Consider the following 21,481-nt stretch of genomic DNA (forward strand, 5'->3'; position numbering starts at 1 on the left):
CGGTCGCGCGCTTCGGAGTAAGACGCGGAGACGAACAGCTGAGCCAAGCCAGCACCACCAACTGTCCGGCTCCGCAGCGCGCGTGCGCAGGAGGGCTCGGTGTGGACAGTGAGGTTGACTGGGGGCCCAAGAGGCCGGGGACCGCACCTGTGCCCTTGAGGGGACTCATTCTCGCGAGAATGCGCGAGGTTGCTAGTTAACTGGTGCCATGGGTGCGGCCGCGAAAAGGCCGCGGGGTGCCGGACCCCAGGTTTGAGGCATGCCGCAGGCCGGAGTGTAGTGGCGCGATCTTGGCTCACTGGAGCCTCGACCTCCTGGGCTCAAGCCGTCCTCCTGCCTCAGCCTCCTGAGTAGGAGGGTCCACAGAAGCGCGCCACCACGCCCGACTAATTTAATTTTTTTTTTTTTTTTTTTTTTGGTAAAGACGGGAATCTCCCTATGTTTCCAGGCTGGTCTCGAACTCCACGGCATAAGTGATCCGCCCGCCTGCGCCTACCAGAGTGCTGGGATCACAGGCCTGAGCCCACGCCCAGCCCCTTATGGGAATTTCATTTCAGACTGACAAGACTTCAAGAGTGTCACTCTTAGGTCATCTCGTCTTAAGGATGAGAATACACAGGTCCCCAGGGAGTAAGTGGTTGATTCAAGATCCCACAAGTAGTGAGAGATGATAATTCAAAGGGGCAGAGGATGTGAAGGAGAAAAAGCTCTTCTGTAGAGGAGAAGACCAACTAATAAAGGTAGAATAGATGACAGAAATAGAAAATCATCGTCTTGGAACCACCATGATAATAATTGATTCAGGCTGAAATGATCAGTGGACCGTTGAGGATGTTCATATGGTTTCAAAGTATCACCCCCCATAGATTACTCACTAAAGAGAAAATGTGAAGGTACCTTCACATCAAAGAGATTGATCAAACGGGGGATGGTAGGGACTGACATATGCCCCCGGTGTGAGGCACAGAGAGGGACGCAGAGATAATATTCTTGTAAAAGTGTGTAATTTGCCTCTCTTCAGGACGAAACAATCAGGCAAATCCAAACTGAGAGACCTGCAAGACAACTGCCCAGTCTTCAAAAATGTCAGTTTCGTGAAAGATTAGGAAAAAGGCTAGTGAACTGCTCTAGGTTAAAGGAAGCAAAAGATATGACACTAAAAGCAACGTGTGATCCTAAATTAGACCCTGAATAAAAACCAAACAAACAAAACCAGCTACTGAGGAACGTTATTGGGACAATCGGGGAAATTTGAATGGAGAGTAGATTAGTATGGCAACAATGTAAAATTTTCTGAGGGGGCCCCGGGCGCGGTGGCTCACGCCTGTAATCCTAGCACTTTGGGAGGCCAAGGGGGGCGGATCGCTTGAGGTCAGGAGTTCGAGACCAGCCTGGCCAACATGGTGAAACTCCGACTCTAGTAAAAATACAGAAAATTAGCTGGGCATGGTGGCGGGTGCCTGTAATCCCAGCTACTGGGGAGGCTGAAGCAGGAGAATCACTTGAACCCAGGAGGTGGACGTTGCAGTGAGCCAAGATCGTGCCATTGCACTCCAGCCTGGGTGACAGGGCAAGACTCCGTCTAAAAAAAAAAAAATTCTAAGGATAGTGTACGTTGGTTATGCAGAAATGGCCTTGATTTTAGGAGATGCATGCTGAAGTATTTAGAAGTGAAATATCATGTAGCTGCAACTAACCCTCAAATGATCCAGAAAAAAAGAAAAAGCAAATATGATAAAATGTTAACAATTGGTTAATCGAGGTGTAACGTATATGTGTTTTCATTGAACTATTCTTGAAATTTTCCACTGAGTTTAAAATTTTTTTTGAAATAAAAAGAGACGAAAAGTCCCCCACAAAGTCTGTGATACTCCACAGTACACAATACCAAGTTGCTGCTTGAATCAAAAGGCAAATATCAGATTTGACTGCTGTGTGAATGGTATTTGAAGTTAATAAGAGATAAGTAAGATACATGTCCCCAGGAGACTCATAATGTAAGACTTGGACAAATATCTGCTGAACGAGGCCAAATATGGTCAATGTCATAAGCAAAGTAGTATAACCTAGTAGCCGAAATAAAGTGAGCTTAGGAGTCCAAAGAGCTGAATTTGTGTCTCAGCTTTGCCAACTCTGTGGTCTTCGGCAAGCATTAACCTCTCTCTGCCTCAGTTTCCACATCTGTGAAACAGAACTAACTTAATATCTACTCAGGATTGTAGTGGATCTTAAATCAAATAATGTATCCAGGCCGGGTGCCATGGCTCACTCCTGTAATCCTAGCAGTTTGGAAGACTGAGGCAGTGGATTGCTTGAGCCCAGGAGTTTGAGAGAAGCCTGGGCAATATGTTGAACCCCATCTCTACAAAAAATACAAAAATTAGCCAGGCATGGGTGGCATGTGCCTGTAGTCCCAGCTACTTGAGAGGCTGAGGTGGGAAGATCACTTGAGCCCAGGGAGGTCAAGGCTGCTGTGAGTTGTGATTGCGCCACTGCACTACAGCCTGGACGACAGAGGGAGACACCATCTCCAAAAACAAACAAATAATGTAACCATAGTGCATAATTTACCTGGCTTATAGAAAATGTTCATCAGTAAATAACACATGAAAATAACGGAGTTGGCTGGGCGCAGTGGCTCACGCCTGTAATCCCAGCACTTTGGGAGGCCAAGGCAGGCAGATCACAAGGCCAAGAGATCGAGACCATCCTGGCCAACATGGTGAAACCCCGTCTCTACTAAAAATACAAAAATTAGCTGGGCATGGTGGTGCACGCCTGTAGTCCCAGCTACTCGGGAGGCTGAGGGAGGAGAATCACTTGAACCTGGGAGGCGGAGGTCGCACTGAGCCAAGATCATGCTACTGCACTCCAGCCTGGCGACAGAGTGAGACTCCATCTCAAAAATTAATTAATTAATTAATTAAATTGAATAAAAGAAGAAAAGAAAAGAAAGGAGTTTAGACCAGGTGCGGTGCCTTGCACCTATAATCCTAGCACTTTGGGAGGCTCAGGCGGGTGGATCACCCGAGATAAGGAGTTCGAGACCAGCCTGGCCAACATGGTGAAACCCCATCTCTACTAAAAATACAAAAATTAGCCGAGCGTGGTGGCACATGCCTGTAGTACCAGCTACTCAGGAGACTGAGGCAGGAGAATTGCTTGAACCTGGGAGGTAGAGGTTGCAGTGAGCTGAGATTGCCCCACTTCACTCTAGCCTGGGCAACAGAGCGAAACTCCCTCTCAAATAAAACAAAACAAAAAGAAAGAAAAGAAAGGAATTTAAAAGCTATAGAGGCAAAACTCACATTTATTCATATACATGTGAATATTAGAGCCACAACTTCAGACTATCCTGTGAGGCGAGGAGTACAAGTGTAGGCGGAGCAACATAGTGAGACCCTGTCTCTAAAAAAAACATTTTTAATTAGCTGAGGGTGATGGTGGCCTCCTGTAGTCCTGACTACTGAGCAGGCAGAGGTGGGAGGATGGATGGCTTGAGCCTGGGATGGGAGGTCAAGGCTACAATGAGCTATGATCATACACTGTACCACAGCCTGAGTGACAGACCAAGATCCTTATCTGTTAAAAAAAAATTTTTTAATGGAAATTTCACAACATTCTGTTATCTGAAGGTCTTTCTTCTGAAAGAACCTGACAACACGAGTCCCAGGTAATCCAGAAAGACCTGAAGCAAGAAGGTGATGAGAAAACCGTGGAGGAAGTCAGCTGCTGCAGGAAGGATCCATCCTTTGCTTCCTGTCCCTCTAGTCCTGTCCAGTTAGCTCGGTCTAGATTCACACTTAATGTCCTTATCAAGACTGGCTTTCATTGGCTGGGCGCAGTGGCTCACACCTGTAATCCCAACACTTTGGGAGGCTGAAGCAGGTGGATCACCTAAGGTCAGGAGTTTGAGACCAGCCTGGCCAACATGGTGAAACCCTGTCTCTACTAAAAATACAAAAACATTAGCTGGGCATGGTGGAGGGCACCTGTAATCCCAGCTACTCAGGAGGCTGAGGCAGGAGAATAACTTGAACCCGGGAGGTGGTGATTGCATTGAGCAGAGATCGTGCCATTGCACTCCAGCCTGGGCAACAAGAGTGAAACTCCATCTCAAAAAAAAAAAGACTGGCCTTCACTACCTCAGAACTACAGCCAAATAATGCACTCGTTCTCACATTCTCATTCCCCACCCACACTGCGATCTAAACTCTTGGGAAGTGTGGAAAGGGCTTTCTCAGTCCGAATCCTGATACCAATACCCATGGCATTCTCCTGTCAAATCAATAGAATCAGAATTTTAGAACTGGGAAGGGACTCTCAATGCCTTCCTTTGAGGGATGTTTGCTAAGCGTCTTTCGTGTCCAGGGCACAATGACAGTGCTCAGAGCTGCCATCCAGGGAAACACCCAGAGCATCTGAGTGCAGAGGCCCAGGGAGATGCTGTCCCCAAGGGAGCAGGCTCCCAGCCCAGGTCACCCGCTGAGCCAAGGTAACCCCCTGTGGCCTCGTTCAGAGAAAAATCTTGGAAGGTTAGTATAGTTTTACTCTCAGAGATTGAAAAAACAGCTGAGAACAGCAGCTCTTCTGTAAAGACTTCATAGCTCAATTACCCTGAGTGTAGGATATGATTCTGAAGCCAGCTGTGTAGTTCAATTCCGTTTCTTTAAAGAAAAAGGGCTGGCCTGGCATGGTGGCTCACGCCTGTAATCCCAGCACCTCAGGAAGTTGAGGCAGGAAGATCGCTTAAGGCCAAGAGTTCAAGATCAGCCTGAAAAATATAGCGAGACCCCCATCTCTATAAAAAATAAAAAATTAGCTGAGCTTGGTGGCGCACGTCTGTGTTCCCAGCTACTCAGGAGGGGCTGGGAGGATCGCTTGAGACCAGGAGATTGAGGCTACAGTGAGCCGAGATGGCGCCACTGCACTCCAGCCTGGGTGACACAGTGAGACACCATCTCAAAACAAAAACAAAGCAAAGCCAAAAGAACCCAAATGGCCAACATCTAGAGGACATTAAATAAACTATAATACATCCATATTCTGGGTTGTGGTATAGCCATGGGTTCTGATAATATTTGATGATCTTGAAGAAAGGCTCATTGAAAAAAGAAAAAGGAGGGAACAAAAGTATATGTACAGTGTAATCCCAATTGTGTGTGTGTGTGTGTGTGTATTGTAATTTTAAGAAGCAAGGGAGCAATAAACATAAACATCAAGTTGGGTGCAGTGGTGCACACCTATATCCCCAGCTACTTGGGAGGCTGAGGCGGGAGGATCACTTGAGCCCAGAAGTTTCAGGCTGTAGTGCACTCTGATCCTGCCTGTGAATGGCCACTGCACTCCAGCCTGGGCAACACAGTGAGACTTCGTCTCTGAAAACAGCAACCTCAGTGTATACCTCCAATCCGGGGAGGCAGACAGAGGGAGTGGGAAGAAGAGGCGCACATGAGCAGATGTAGGCATTAGTAATGGCTAATTTTGGAACTGATAGTAGATTAATTATATTGCATATTAAATAAATGCTGCATGTACATATGTATACATGACTGCATAGAGAAAGATTGGGAAAATTTTACCAAAATTTCTAGATATCTGACTTTAATTTTCTTCCTCATACTTTTCTGTATTTTCCAACATTTCTAAGATTTGGGAATGTATTTCTTTTATAATTGAAAAAGTGAGGCTCACTTGCATAAGTTGGGGAAGAACCTAGATGTATGAGAAGGACAGTGCTATTCCATGGGAAATTTCCACCAGAAATTGGGAAATGCTCCTGGAATCACGAGCCTGGACTTTGTGCTGGGCCTTCTGAATGTGCACCTCACTCTTTGCCACAAGGGGGAGCAAGGAGACAAGGTAAAAGAGAAGCCAGACCTGTGGGGGCAGGGGCGGTATGGGGGGGCCAAGGTGACAAACTCCCCTCCCACTCCCCATGTGTCCGCAGAGCCTCACCCAAGATCTTCATGAGGTTATGAACACAGCTATGAATTAGGATCTGAGCTGTGTCTGAGGACTTTCTACCAAAGTCAGAATCTAATTTGTGTATCGTTTTTAGATTTTTTTTTCTCTTTTTTTGAGACGGGGTGTCACTCTGTTGCCCAGGCTGGAGTGCAGCAGTGCCATCTCAGCTCAGTGCAGCCTCAACCTCCTAGGCTCAAGCGATCCTCCCACCTCAGCCTCCCGAGTAGCTGGGACTACAGGTGTGAACCACCACACCAGGCTAATTTTTCTATTTTTTTGTAGAAATGGGGTCTCACTATGTTGCCCAGACTGGTCTTAAACTACTGGGCTCAAGCAATCCTCCTGCCTTGTCCTCCCAAAGTGCTGGAATTAGAGTGCCTGGCCACAAGTCTAATTTGAATGTCAGAAGGGCAGCAAGTAATTACTAAGTTGTTTTATGGAGAAACCAATGTTGTCACCATACCACACACAGATATGTTACAGCCCTGATGACACCACCTACAAGTCATTTAGTCTCAGTCACTTCCTAGTGAAGCTCTAGCTTCCATTTAATCAGAGACAGTTTGGGAAAGAAGGAGGTGACATACAACCAGAGTCGTAATTGGAAAATAGCCTAGGCAGTGTTCCTTGTGATTTTATGTTGTTTTCATCAACTTGGTGTTTGGAAATAGACGTCAGTTAGTGACATGTGTAGCAGGCATAGAGGAAAGAATGAACTTTGAAACCAGAATTCTTGTGTTCAGATCCCAGGTCTGCAGCCCCCTCGTTGTGGGCCTGTGGCAGATTAGTGGTCCCTCCGAGTCTCGGTGTCTTCATTTTTAACATGGAGACACCCAGAGGGAAACTCCTGGCTGGGTAAGGTCCCCCAAGAGAGAGGCTTCAGCTGCAGGTGGCTTTCTTTGGCCAAAGTCCTGGGAAGGCCTGGACGACACTCAAGGTAGGAGCCTGGGACAGAGGGGCCAAGATCACACCCGCTGAACCAGATACACCTCAACACCTAGAAAGACTGGGTTTCCTAACGCAACAGGATTCACCACTTAAATCTAAACAAAAGAATCAGATGTAGCTGGGCACTGTGGCTCATGACTGTAATCCTAGCACTTTGGGAGGCCAAGGTGGGAGGATCGCTTGAGCCCAAGAGTTCAAGACCAGCCTGGGCAACATAGCAAGACCCCATCTCTACAAAAAATACAAAAATTAGCTGTTGCGGTGGCATGCGCCTATAATCCCAGCTACTCGGGGAGCTGAGCCCAGGAGTTTGAGGCTACAGTGAGCTGTGCTTGCACCACTGCACTCCAGCCCAGGTGACAAAATGAGACCCTGTCCCTAAAAATAAAGAATTGAAGAATGAGACCCAGTTTGGTCTGCATCTTAGGGCCCAGATCCAAAGAGGGCAGACCTCCCCCACCATGTTTTGTGTCCCATGAACATGTCAGCCGCAGCGTGGCACACAGAAAGGAAAGCGGGATAGTGCCCAGGAACAGGGTAGGGGGGTGCGGGGGGTGTGGCCCTTAGGACCTAGGAAGGCAGAAATGGACACAACTTGATTTTTTTTTCTTTTTTGAGACAGAGTCTTGCTCTGTTCCCCAGGCTGGAGTGCAGTGGCATGATCTTGGCTCACGGCAACCTCTGCCTCCCAGGTTCAAGTGATTCTTCTGCCTCACCCTCCTGAGTAGCGGGGATTACAGGCGCGCACCACCATGCCTGGCAAATTTTTGTATTTTTAGTAGAGATGGGGTTTCGCCATGTTGGCCAGTCTGGTCTCGAACTCCTGACCTCCAGTGATCTGCCCGCCTCGGACTCGCAAAGTGCTGGGATTACAGGTGTGAGCCACCGTGCCCGGCCAACCTGATTTTATTTTAAAACAAAACAATGGCAGAGCCTATCTTTGAGGAAGGAGGGTCCAGGGACCCTGGTGCTATTCCCAGCCAGATGCCTGATGTGGAGTCAGGACAACTCCAAGGCTGTTGCTGCTGGAAAGGGAGGTTCCCTGCACCAGCACATTGCACAGCTCCAAAGGCGTGGGCCACGTGCATGGAACATGGTCCAAAGGTGCCTCCTGGAGCTGAGCAACTTGGAGGCCATGGCAGATGCCAGCCCAATCTCCCAGAACACTGGTGTGTAAAAGGCCCTCAAGACCAGAAGGAACTGAGGCTGAGTGTGACATGACCTGCCAGAGGCTATACCATCTGCAAAAGTGGCTGGCACCAGCCACCCTGGCGTCCCCCCTGTGCTGTCCCTGGGTGCTGCCCTTCACTCCCCAGCCTTGTGGAGGGCTGCCCTTACCTTCTGACCTCAGGGAACCAAATGGCAACATTTCTGTCATCTCTGTGATCACATCCTGTGGTTTGTCTGCCTGCCCCATCAACATGCCCCTTCTCATCTTTTATTTGATGGAACATTTCCTGTGAGATTCTGCCAAGGACCTGCTTGCTTCCGTTACTTTGATTTTGTTTCAAGGAAAGCAAAATTTATGGAAATCAGACTGGTTTTGACACAGGAGGCATAACAAATAAAAATTTCCATTCCCGAGTGAGTATAAATCATCGGTTCTGACACCCAGCCTTTGACATGAACCACAGCAGCTGTCACGAGGGAGGACACAGGTGGCAGGTCTCAAACACGAGTCTGCAATTTTTACCCAAAGAGTGGAATCAGTGCAGAAACTGGGACCTCTGGAAATTTCTTTTTGAGAAATTTCATTTCCTCTAAGCTTAGTCAGTATTACTCGATTTTAGTGTTCCCATGGGCTAGGTGCTCACTGCAAAACTTGAAGCATCAGCCTGAGATTTTTCAGTTAACCCATAATCCTTGCCAGGGGGCGTCAGTGTGGCAGCACCTTGGCCAGAACTTCGCACGACGGCTTCCTTTGTTCTGTGGCTAAAGGAGTGTCTTGTGGTGCCGCTTTTCAAAAGACAGCCACGGCTCCGGGTGCCGCTCAGGAGGCCTTGTGGAGTGAATTCTGCGAGGTCATTGCTGCTGTGGCCTGTGCCGTGAAGCTTGTGGCCTGACCTAAGAGCAGAGAGGATGCCCTTTAAGCAGAAACATTTTTTAAGTTTTCCTCTCCACACCTGCTTCACCGTGCATCCTCTCCCCACTGCCCCATCATCTCTAGTCCCCAGATCATGGAGATGCGGGCTCCTGGCAGTAGACACTGCCACAGGGGGGCATCTCATTTCAGTTGTTGGCATTCTCGCTGAGGGACACTGCGCTGATTAGTAGCAGGCAAGCAGCCTTGGGAAATCTGAAAATATACCGAATGTCATTTTCCCAAAACTACTTCACATACCTACTTTCCTCCAAAATTGCTCTGGCTTTTTAGAGACCGTAACCCTAGTCTTATTGCAAAATGAGGCCTCAGATTAAGGGAGGTTTTTCTTTGATGAGTTGTATCGAACACATGTCCATTGACAGCCTGCTAAGGCAGGGCCATGGGAGATGCTAGGCACTAAAGTCTATGGAAGATGGAAAGTTCTGGCCTGGAAAATGGATGAGAGGCATTTGTTTAGAGGTTTTTTTGTCGTGTTTTTGTTTTTGTTTTTTAGATGGAGTCTTGCTCTGTCGCCCAGGCTGGAGTGCAGTAGTGTAGTCTTGGCTCACTGCGACCTCTGCCTCCTGGGCTCAAGCAATTCTCCTGCCTCAGCCTCCCGAGTAACTGGGATTACAGGTGTGTGCCATCATGCCCAGCTAATTTTTGTATTTTGGTAGAGACGGAGTTTCACCATGTTGGCCAGGTTGGTCTCGAACTCCTGATCTCAAGTGATCCACCTTCCTCGGCCTCCCAAAGTGCTTGCATTACAGGCGTGAGCCACCGCGCCTGGCTCGAGCTCATGGTCTAGTTGTAGAGACAAAGAAGTAGGCGATTGCAGTGGGGTTTTAGAAGCGCTGTGACAGGCTGACGTATGCACAGATCAGGGCAGACAGGGGAGAGGAGGCCCAGCTGGTAATAGAGTCAGGCCCGGCCCCAAAGCCCACATTCTCTCAGTGCTGAGACAGAGACAGAGATGGACAGACACAGACAGGCACAGGGTCGCTCTTCAGTGTTGTTCACCCTCTGTTGGTGATCCTCTGGCATCTGGTGCCTGCACCCACTCCTCTCTGTCTCTCAGAGGCAAAACGGAGAGCCTGGTTCGTGGAAGACACAATGGCTACTCTTATATCTCCACAGTAGATATCCTGCAAACAGTTGATTGTGCGGACAGCTTTTCTCAAGGCACCCTCTTATCTTGCTCCCCCAACCTGATTTTCATCCTGAATTCTCTGTCTCTAGGCCCACCTCTACCCACCCAGTGCACCAAATCAGAGAAGGCAGGATCATCCCAGCTCCTCCTCCCCTCCCTCCCCACTCCCACATCCAGTGATGCAGCTCGAACTTCAGACTCCCATCCTTTGCTTGGTTCCAATTGTCACTGTGTCACTGCCTCAAATTGGACCTCTTCATTGTCATCGGGGCAATGACAACTGAGTCCTAAGTGGCCCCCAGCCTCCCCTCTCTCCCAGTGCAACCTAAGCACCACACTGCCACCAGCATTGTGCCCTGAAAGCAAATTAGATCACACCAGTGTCTTTCTTTTTCTTTCTCTCTTTCTTTCGTTTGTTCGTTCTTTCCTTCTTTTTCTTTCTTTCTCTCACTTTCTTTCTCTTTCTCTTTCTCCTTCTTTCTCCTTCCTTTCTCTCTCCTTCCTTCCTTTTTTCATTTATTTTTTCCTCCCTTCCTTCCTTCCTTTTCTTTCTTTCTTTCTTCCTTTCTTTCTCTCACGTTTTTCCTCTTTCTCTCTCTCTCTTTCTCCTTCCACTCTCTCCTTCCTTCCTTTTTTCCTCCCTTCTTTCTTTTCTTTTCTTTCTTTTTCTTCCTTTCTTCCTTCCTTTCTCTCACTTTCTTTCCTCTTTCTTTCTTCCTCTTTTTCTTTCTCCTTCCCTTCTCTCTCCTTCCTTCCGCTTGTCTTCCTTTCATTTTTTCTTCCTTCCTTCCTTTCACCCTTCCTTCCTTCCTCTCTTCTTTCTTTTCTTTTCTTCCTTTCTCTCTCTCTCTCCCCCTCCCTCCCTCTCTCCTTCCCTCCCTTCCTTCCTTCCTCTCTCTCTTCTTTCTTTCCCTTCTTTCTTTTCTTTCTTTTTTTTCTTTTTTCCTTCCTTCCTTTCTTTCTCTCTCTCTGCCTCTCTTTCTCTCTTTCCCTCCCTCCCTCCCTTCCTTCTTGTTGGTGGGAGGACAGGGTCTTGCTCTGTCACCCAGGCTTGAGTGCAGTGATAGGATCATGCAGCCTTGACCTCCTAGGCTCAAGCAATCCTCTTACCTCAGCCTCCTGAATAGCTAGGACTGCAGACACGTGCCACCACACCAGGGTAATTTTTGTATTTTTCGTAGAGATGGGTTCTTGTTATGTTGCCCAGGCTGCTCTTGAACTCCTGGCTTCAAGTGATCCTCCCACCTCACCCTCCCAAGTAACAGAGACTACAGGCAAGTACTGGCATGCCCAGGTTTTTTATTTTTTGTGGAGACAGGGTCTTGGTATGTTGTTCAGGCTGCTCCCTGGCCTCAAGTGGTCCTCTTGCTTTATCCTCCTCACGAAGTGCTGGGTACAAGCATGAGCCACTGCACGCAGCGGATCATGGCATTCTCAGTCTGATATATCTCCAATGACTTTACATTGTGCAGAGAATAGAATCTGATTTTCTTAGCACAGCATATCAGGGTCTGCATCTTGCTTCATCTCATCCTTCCATCATCTGCCGCAGCCACACAATCTCTCACTAGCACCTGAGTGCACCTCCTCCCTCTTGCACACACCTCACCCTCTGAGCCCAGGTGAGGATATCTCCGACTTCCCAACCTAGGAAGCTCCTATGCAACCGACAAAATTCAGCTCAAATATTACCTCATCTGTAAACACATTCCTTTATTTCTCTAGAAAGTCTAAATCATGCCTTCATCTGTATTTATATCTTCATAAGTCCTCCACCCTTACATTTATACCTTTATTTTAGTGCTTGTCATAATACATTGAAATCATCCATATGTACATGTCTTCTATCTGGATCTCTCTCTCTCTCTCTCTCTGTCACCCAGGCTGTGTCATCCATACATACAAGTTTTCTGTCTGGATCTTTCTCTCTCTCTCTCTCTCTCTATATATATATAGCCTCAATCTCCTGGGCTTAAATGATTCTCCCACCTCAGCTTCCTGAGTTGCTGAAACTACAGGTGAACACCACTATGACTGACTAATTTTTTTTTTTTTTTTTGAGATGGAGTCTCACTGTGTTGCCGAGGCTGGAGTGCAGTGGCACCGTGTTGGCTCACTGCAACCTCGGTCTCCTAGGTTCAAACAATTCTCCTGCCTCAGCCTCCCGAGTAGCTGGGATTACAGGTGACCACCACCACGCCCGACTAGTTTTTATATTTTTAGTAGAGACAGGGTTTCACCATATTGGCCAGGCTGGTCTCGAACTCCTGACCTCAGGTGATCCATCCACCTCAGCCTCCCAAAGTGGTGAGATTACAGGCATCAGCCACCACACATGGCCTACTTTTTTTGTGTGTGTGTGTGGAGACAGGATCTCAATATGTTGCCCAGGCTCGTCTTGAACTCCTGAGCTCAGGAGATCTTCCCACCTTGGCCTCCCAAAGTGCTGGGATTACAGGTGTGAGCCACTGTGCCTGGCCATTGGAGTTTCAAATTTTATTCCTAACATGTAATCCGAGGCTCTGTTCCATGCCAAGTGCTCTAAGTGCGCAGTGGCTCTTTGTGCCGTGTTACAGGAGTTCCCGTCAGTTCTTTCGCCTGTGTATATTGCCAGGGGCCTTTGGTAACCTGAAATTCCCTTACAGTGAGGCAGCAGGAAGCAGAGAAACCCAGCAGAGACAGAACCCTGAGGCTCTTTCCTTTATCCTTGGTCATAATTGTACAACTTCAAAATAAATTCTGTAACACCCCTAGTCACCAGGGTTATCATGCTATCAAAGGGTGTTGTTTGATGTCAGTTTAAGGGATTAAAATAAGTAACTTCCGTACGAGAGGTAGACAAGCAATACCAACCCAAGGACGAGGGCCAAGTAGTGGGAAGGCTCGAATCACCTGCATCACCTTCGGAATGGCACTGCATTACTCAAAATTGAGAATGTTCCCATGCACAGAATGCTGAGATTCATGTCAATGAATTGATGTTAGGTTGTTCTGCAGGAAAATGTAGTAAATAATAAGATTATCATTTATGGCATAGAAAAAATGCATTTTAGATGACTCTATGCTAAGAGCAATGAAACAATGAAGAGAAAAAATGATTTTTTGATCCAGATCTAGATTGTTCTACCCTTAAAGTATTTAAGACAGTGATAAGCACATGTCTAAATTACCTGACTAATAGTCCAAATGGAAAAAAATCAGTCAGGAAAGGGATAAAGCAGAAGTTTTAAAAAATTCATATTAGGAAAATTGGAAATACATGAAATTTCATCTGAAATCAGCCAGAGACTTGGATCCTTGTTCTGCTTAAGTGAGTTTTACATAATGCAACACAAATTAAATATGTTGCTGATAAAATGGACCCAAAGCTTCGTACTGAATTGTGTAAAATGCGCTATCATTGTTCCCACCATTGAAAAATGGGATTTTCATAAATTACATTATTTTCCTAATAACCCTAACTTCAAACAGTTCAATTTTCATTTAAAGGAAAGTAATTTCCCAAATGGCATTTAGTCAGAACAGGTGCTGTTACGTTCACAACTTTTAAGCTGTTGGGATTTTGACATCTGGATGCCAGAGCTAATCAGGGGGCGTTTTCTCTTTTTCTATCTGTCCTCACTATCTGAAGCCCAGTTTACAGCTTCTCAGTGTATTTTGTACCTCATTAGTTTTTGGCATCCTCTATAGCATATTGGCCAGTATGATTCATCCTTTCTTTGAGCACAATTAGCTGTGAAAACAGATCTTAGGGCAGACTCCCTCCCTACCCCCAAAGGATTACTGAAGGTAGGAAATGCAGGTGATTATCAGAGTTTGCCTTTGATACAGACATCCTGCTCTGCCGTGGCCCTTTGAACTAACTTTGATATGCAATAATTAAGAGGGATTGAACCCCTGGAGGAGAAGCCACATGGCCCTGCCTCTTCTCTCCTTCTATTGAGTCCTTGTTTTGAACTATTGATCAAACAGATTTGAAGGGATTTGTTGAAGCCTGTGTGGGGCAGGAGGAAGGAACAGAGTGAGGAGGAGGCACATCTGGTTATAAATAGTTTCAGGAGGAACCTGCTGGTCAGACTTTGCTCAGCCGATTTCACGCACCTTACTCAGACTAAGGTTTACTTCTCTTTCAGAAAAAGCAGTGACAAACAGACGATGTGCTGAGCTGCCAGCTTAGTGGAAGCTCTGCTCTGGGTGGAGAGCAGCCTCGCTTTGGTGACGCACAGTGCTGGGACCCTCCAGGAGCCCCGGGATTGAAGGATGGTGGCGGCCGTCCTGCTGGGGCTGAGCTGGCTCTGCTCTCCTCTGGGAGCTCTGGTCCTGGACTTCAACAACATCAGGAGCTCTGCTGACCTGCATGGGGCCCGGAAGGTAAGGCTGCTAGGGAGGGGGGCGAGGTACGGGACTGCTGACAGCTGGGGTGTTTTGTTTAGGCTTTAGTAAGTCATTCTGATTCATGTGTGAAATGTCTTACCTAGCAGGTAAATTGAATTGGTTTCGGATTTGGGAGGGCATCCTGGTAGGATCAGTGGCCTTAGTGTGAATGTATGAAATAAACACAGTGGCTTTTCACATCATTCGGCCATACGTTTGTCTATAAATCACGGAATAAACGAACACTTTGGAAGCTCTACTATGTGCCAGCTCTTTTACATGTAATACCTCATGTACTCTTCCTCACAATTTGAGATAGGTGAAACATCCCCTAATTCCAGATGAGGAAATAAGACTCAGAGATGTTGAAGAGCTTACCCAAGCTCACACAGCCAGCAAGCAAACATGGGAATGAGAATTTAAACAGAGGGCCATGATGCATTGCCTTGTCACCATCTAACTTCAGAGAGAGGGTTGTTTTAGGAATCGCTTTATGTATGTGTATATGTTATTATATATCTTATATATTATTACATATATCATATATGCTATACCTACGTTGTATGTCTATGTAGAAGCATCAACTGTGTATGAGAACAATTGATCTTCGGTATCTCTTTCTCTATGTCAATGAGGCATCATTGAAAATCAAAGGACAGTTCACTTAGGGAAGGGTCTCTAAGCTAAATGTGATTCACTAGAGTAAAAAATCAAATAGGAATGCCACAAACATCAATAGTATGTTTAATGAAACTGTAGCCAGCTTCTAGAGTTAAGATATATTGAAAATCTCATACTCACCTGTTAAGACACACATAGGAAAACATTTTTTCCCATTTTCACAAAGAGCACAGGAAAACTAAATTCTGAGTTAAGTCAATTTTTCAAACTCAAATAGCCTTTGCAGCGCCTAGGTCTCCCTGGGTGACGTGAGCTTCCCTTTGTGGGAGAAAACCATTTCCACTGGAGAGTAAGATGCTGCCCAGGGTTTGTCACAGCGCTACTGTCCTTTGGCTCCCTCCGCCTCCTGCCTTCAATAATAAGTCATCTTCCATCGTGTCGGGTTTCCTAGCCTTGTGATAACAGATTCCCTCCACAGGGCTCACAGTGCCTGTCTGACACGGACTGCAATACCAGAAAGTTCTGCCTCCAGCCCCACAATGAGAAGCCGTTCTGTGCTACATGTCGTGGGTTGCGGAGGAGGTGCCAGCGAGATGCCATGTGCTGCCCTGGGACACTCTGTGTGAACGGTGAGTGACATAACGCCAACAGTGGTTTTTAAACCGAAGGTAGTGTCTAAGCCCCATAGACTAGAATATTCCAGGGTAGGCACTCTCTAATGGTGCTTCCTAGATTCATGCTTGAAGTAAATGTATGCAGCTGCCTTTTCTTTTCCTTTTTTTTTTTTTTTTTTTTCTGAGGCGGACTTTCGCCCTTGTTGTCCACAGCTCACTGCAGCCTCGGCCTCCGGGTTCAGGTGGTTCTCCTGCCTCAGCCTCTGGAGTAACTGGGACTACAGGCATGTACCACCATGCCCGGGTAATTTTTGTATTTTTAGTAGAGATAGGTTGGTCAGGCTAGTCTCGAACTCCTGACCTCAGGTGATCCACCTACCTCGGCCTCCCAAAGTGCTGGGATTACAAGCGTAAGCCACCTGACCCGGCCTGCCTTTTCTTAATGAGACAAAATAATTTATTTCCTGGCAACAGCTCTTGCCAATGACTTGGAGATAATGATTTTAAAGGAAAGACTCAAGTTGTAATCATTCAAATACTTCCATTTCCACTTGGATACCATTAACTACCTTTAATGGAATCCAATTTCCACTTAGCTACTTTCTCTGCCACATGCGAGCATGTAAATATCTAGCACATGTTCCAGAAATCTAGAAAGTTATATATAAACTGAAGGCAGAGGTGCTGCCAAACTATGCAACAGTAGGATAATTAGTGTGTCTGTGGTTCTCCCCCTTGAAGTTAATAATTCTAGTTACACCTGGTTGTCCCTCAGATGTTTGTACTACGATGGAAGATGCAACCCCAATATTAGAAAGGCAGCTTGATGAGCAAGATGGCACACATGCAGAAGGAACAACTGGGCACCCAGTCCAGGAAAACCAACCCAAAAGGAAGCCAAGTATTAAGAAATCACAAGGCAGGAAGGGTAAGAACAGCATTCGCAGGATATTTTATTTCAGAAATGCATTTTCTCCTCCCAGCCTCTTAAGGATAGGGTGAGACTGATTTTATTCTTCTCCATCCCAGAAACATTTAGGAAGCATGTGCTGTTTGTTATCTCTTTCTGTAAGAAGCTGTGGGGGTCACATAGAGAGTAGCCTAAGGTAGTCTGCAGCCAGTAACAACGATCAATTCTGATGGGTAGGGGTGGAGTCCATGGCATTACTGCTTTTAGCATAACACCTAGCTCTGTGAGACCTGCGTGCTGTGTCTGTTTTTACTTTGTGGCTGTCAGTCATAGGTCCCATTCCCTTATCCCAGTAGCAAACCCCCAGCAGGCCACTTTCCTTATTTATCACTAAAGCCCGCATTAACCTTGTTACAGGACAAGAGGGAGAAAGTTGTCTGAGAACTTTTGACTGTGGCCCTGGACTTTGCTGTGCTCGTCATTTTTGGACGAAAATTTGTAAGCCAGTCCTTTTGGAGGGACAGGTCTGCTCCAGGAGAGGGCATAAAGACACTGCTCAAGCTCCAGAAATCTTCCAGCGTTGCGACTGTGGCCCTGGACTACTGTGTCGAAGCCAATTGACCAGCAATCAGCAGCATGCTCGATTAAGAGTATGCCAAAAAATAGAAAAGCTATAAATATTTCAAAATAAAGAAGAATCCACATTGCATTTGAGCTCAATCTTGGACATTAACTTTAAAATGCTTCCATACAGATCTCTCTTAAAATCAAATCTTGTAGCAAGTGAAATAGCCTGAAACTATAGAACTAAGAGATGGCGACCTTGTGATGAATGAAACTAGCTTTAGCCTTTTGTCCGTTTTTCCAGAAAACTGACGGGACTCTGTTAACAAAAAAATTATTTCTAATCTAGGGACTCAATTAATTCAAATCTTTAAGAACTGAAGCCAGGCGTGGTGGCTCACGCCTGTAATCCCAGCACTTTGGGAGGCCGAGGTGGGTGGATCACGAGGTCAAGAGTTTGAGACCAGACTGGCCAACACAGTAAAACCCTGTCTCTACTAAAAAATACAAAAAATTAGCTGGGCATGGTGGCAGATGTCTGTAATCCCAGCTACTCGGGAGGCTGAGGCAGGAGAATTGCTTGAACCCGGGAGGCGGAGGTTGCAATGAGCCAAGATCGCACCATTGCACTCCAGCCCGGGTGACAGTACGAGACTCGGTCTCAAAACAACAACAACAAGAAGAATTGAAATTGTATATATTTAAAGTGTACTGTGTGATGTTTTGAAATACATATACTATAACCAAGCCACATCTCTCTCTCCAAATAAATCTTTAAACAATTTCTGGTGAAGGGCTGGTGCCTGACAGTATCCTAGGGGGTAAAAAATGATAGCATCTGAAGTTAAAAGTAAATTAATTCTTATATCTTACCAGGAAAATTATCACGGCAAATACTATATTTTTCCTTAATAACTCTATTGTTTATTTCCATTCATTTCTTAGAAGGGAAATGGCATTTCACTACAAAATAATTTGGTTAATAAAGAAGTTTCAAAATATATCTTATGTTTGTATAGTCCTTTGCAAGTTATAAAGCATTTTCACGTCTTCAGTAGCTTTACTTACCATGTGATAACTTTGTATATATTTATATAATTTTAATATTTGAAAGGCAGGGCTTTCAAGGAGTGTTTTTACTTACACATTTTGACCACTTGCGCTTAAAAGCCCAGAGGAGAACTCCGGCAAAAAAGTGAAATTTTTGTTTGTTTGAAGTTTAAAAGGGCTGTATTTTGTGCATAGAAGTGGTTGTGCTTAGGGGAGCTCTTTCTAGTGGATTTCAAGCAAGTGCTACAGATTTAAGAGATAAATCATACACCTGTTTTTCTATTCAGGTTATAAGTTTATATTACAAGATTCAATGATATGGTTTGGACGTTTATCCCCTCTGTATTTCATGGTTGAAATGTGACCTCCAGTATTGGAGGTGGGGCCTGGTGGGAGGTGACTGGACCATGGGGGCGGATTCCTCATGAATGGCTCAGCACCATCCCCTTGGTGATGAGTGAGTTCTGTTAGTTGACACAAGATCTGGTTGTTTAAAAGTGTGGCACCTCCTCTCTCTCGCTCCTGCTTTCACCATGTGAAGTGCCTGCTCCCACTTCATCTCCCACCATGAGTAAAACCTTCCTGAGGCCTCCCAAGAAGCTTAGCAGATGCCAGTGCCATGCTTCCTATACAGTCAGCAGAACCATGAGCCAATTAAACCTTTTTCCTTCATAAACTACCCAGTCTCCAGTATTCTTTTAGAGCAATGCAAGAATGGACTGACACAATCAAATATGGGCCCAACAAAAAACTAAATTTATGAAGGTCCCTAGTTTATTTTTTTGGGATGGAGTCTCACTCTGTCGCCCAGACTAGAGTACACTGGTGTGATCTTGCCTCACTGCAGCCTCCGCCTCCCGGGTTCAAGCAATTTTCCCACCTCAGCCTCCTAAGTAGCTGGGATTACAGGCATATGCCACCACCCTCAGCTAATTTTTGTATTTTTGTTAGAGACAGGGTTTCACCATGTTGGCCAGGCTGGTCTCCAACTGCTGACCTCAGGCGATCCACCTGCCCCAGCCTCCCAAAGTACTGGGATTACAGACATGAACCCCCGTGCCCGGCCCCCCCAGTTTCTAGAAAATATTGAACAGTCTTCCAGAGGCTAGTCTCTGGGTGTACCTTAATTAACTAATTTTTGATCAGTAAGTAGGGGTAATGTGGTTTATAGCATAGAGCAGAATATGAGAAAATAAAAATTCCCATTAAAGATCTGCTATCATCTCATATTTCTCTCTACAAAACCCATAGTAAAGTATGATCATGAACACAATATGAAAATTTAAACTAAACATACTTGCTAAGAAAATAAGATCATCATCATCCAATAATAGTACATGAGGTTTTATTGACTACATTGCAAGCAAAAGCATGAAGAAGAAACAATCATTTAAAAACACCAAAGACCCTTACATAGCAAAGGTTAAGAAATAAATTAAGACTCCTATTGGGTTGTGTCTGCCAGGGAGGATACAGGCCTCATTCGCTCCGGTCCTTGGGTTCCCGGTATTTCCACTGGATGTAATCAAAGATGTCTTTTTCACTATCCACTGGCAGGGGTTCTCCTGCAACTCCTGCAAGTACAGAGAGAAAAAACTTATTGTAAGAACCAGTTTTATAGTTTAGTTATAGAGGGTTCAAGATTAAGAGCTGTGTGGGACTTGCTTTCAGAAGAAAAAAGAAAATGGTAACCAAGTCACTAAAAAAAAAAAGACTGGCGGATGTGGTAGCTCACGCCTGTAATCCCAGCACTTTGGGAGGTCGAGGCAGGCAGATCGCCTGAGGTCAGGAGTTTGAGACCAGCCTGACCAACATGGAGAAACCCCATCTCTACTAAAAATACAAAATTAGCCAGGCGTGGTGGCGCATGCCTGTAATTCCAGCTACTCGGGAGGCTGAGGCAGGAGAATCGCTTGAACCTGGGAGGCAGAGGTTGCAGTGAGCCGAGAATGTGCCATTGCACTCCAGCCTAGACAACAAGAGCGAAACTCCATTTCAGAAAAAAAGACACTGACTACCTCTATCCTCTCCCAGGAGCCTGTGCTGGAGCTTCATCTCGTGAGTCATCAGTGCCACAAAGGGAACCTGGGGATCCCAGCTAGGGCCACTCAAGTCATCCTCACTCATGATTGTCCTTTCTGCTGGAGCCACTATGTATTATATACTCTAGTGAGTTCCTTTGCAACTCGGTTCTTGGACTAGCAGCACTGGCATTATCTAGAACAAGCTTACCCAACCCATGGCCCGCCGGCTGCATGTGGCCCAGCACCACTCTGAATGTGGCCCAACACAAATTCATAAACTGTCTTAAAACACGATGAGATGTTTTTGTGATTTTTTTCTTTAAAGCTCATCAGCTATCGTGAGTGTTAGTGTATTTTATGTGTAGCCCAAGACAATTACTCTTCTTCCAATGTGACCCAGGGAAGCTAAAAGATTGGTAAGCTCTGATCTAGAAGCTTACTAGAAATGCAGAATCCTGAGCCCCACTGCAAGCCAAAGGAATTAGAATCTGAATTTAGTGAGGCCCCCATGTTGCTGGTATGCACACTGAATTGTGAGAAGCACTGCCCTAGTCTACCAGGGATGAGGTATTTTATACTGTGAGGACAAAGTATTTTATACTGTGAGGACAAAGTATTTTATACTGTGAGGACAAAGTATTTTATACTGTGAGGACAAAGTATTTTATACTGTGAGGACAAAGTATTTTATACTGTGAGGACAAAGTATTTTATACTGTGAGGACAAAGTATTTTATACTTTGAGGACAAAATGACAAAAATTCATTCTCCTAGTAGAGAACAGTAAACCACATAGTATACTGTGAAATGTTAACAGGACCCATTAAGCATAGATTCAGCAATCCTTATTCTTTAAACTTTAAAAGCATGGGGCCAAAGATACCATGGCACTAAAAGCAAAGTATGTGGCACTGAAAACAATGATACTTGAGTTTTTCAGGGGTCCTAGAGGTACATTAAACAACAGCAAAAAAAAAAAAAAAAAAAAAAAAAAACCCTTTTAGATGAATAAGATATTTTACTGAGCATGCAAGGATTTAATCCATTTTAACAAAGCTGGAACTAACGCTTGCCTTGATGGCCTTCAACTGAGGGCCTAGGAGCATGTTATGCGTTAAATCCTCTCTTGTTGCCTGAAGGACTAAAAATACAAAGAAACTACACTAACTGGCATAG

The 21,481-nt window shown here is 45.6% G+C and overlaps 2 protein-coding genes and 1 long non-coding RNA gene across 4 annotated transcripts in view; 2 read left to right on the forward strand and 1 right to left on the reverse strand.

Moving 5' to 3' along the window:
• Positions 1–27: 27 nt before the first annotated feature.
• LOC129524230 (uncharacterized) lies at positions 28–1,293 on the forward strand. Its single transcript, XR_008667977.2, has 3 exons — positions 28–113; positions 449–740; positions 1,022–1,293. It is a non-coding gene; the product is annotated as an uncharacterized lncRNA (long non-coding RNA).
• Positions 1,294–14,002: 12,709 nt separating this feature from the next.
• Positions 14,003–18,294, forward strand: DKK4 (dickkopf WNT signaling pathway inhibitor 4). The gene is made up of 4 exons (XM_004046956.4): positions 14,003–14,519; positions 15,622–15,772; positions 16,533–16,685; positions 17,085–18,294. Exons 1-4 carry the CDS (start codon positions 14,409–14,411, stop codon positions 17,342–17,344), a joined length of 675 nt encoding a protein of 224 aa, XP_004047004.1. The 5' UTR covers positions 14,003–14,408; the 3' UTR covers positions 17,345–18,294.
• Positions 18,295–19,609: 1,315 nt separating this feature from the next.
• The window catches only part of POLB (DNA polymerase beta), a 33,831-nt gene continuing 31,959 nt past the window's right edge, over positions 19,610–21,481 (reverse strand). For both annotated transcript variants that reach the window (XM_019032212.3, XM_019032213.3), the window contains one exon: positions 19,610–19,855. In XM_019032212.3, coding sequence (XP_018887757.1) covers positions 19,761–19,855 — 95 coding nt within the window. In that variant the 3' untranslated portion in view covers positions 19,610–19,760. The remainder of the gene's footprint in view (positions 19,856–21,481) is intronic.

Source organism: Gorilla gorilla, chromosome 7 (assembly GCF_029281585.2).
Source record: "Gorilla gorilla gorilla isolate KB3781 chromosome 7, NHGRI_mGorGor1-v2.1_pri, whole genome shotgun sequence".
NCBI classification, from domain to species: Eukaryota; Metazoa; Chordata; class Mammalia; order Primates; family Hominidae; genus Gorilla; species Gorilla gorilla.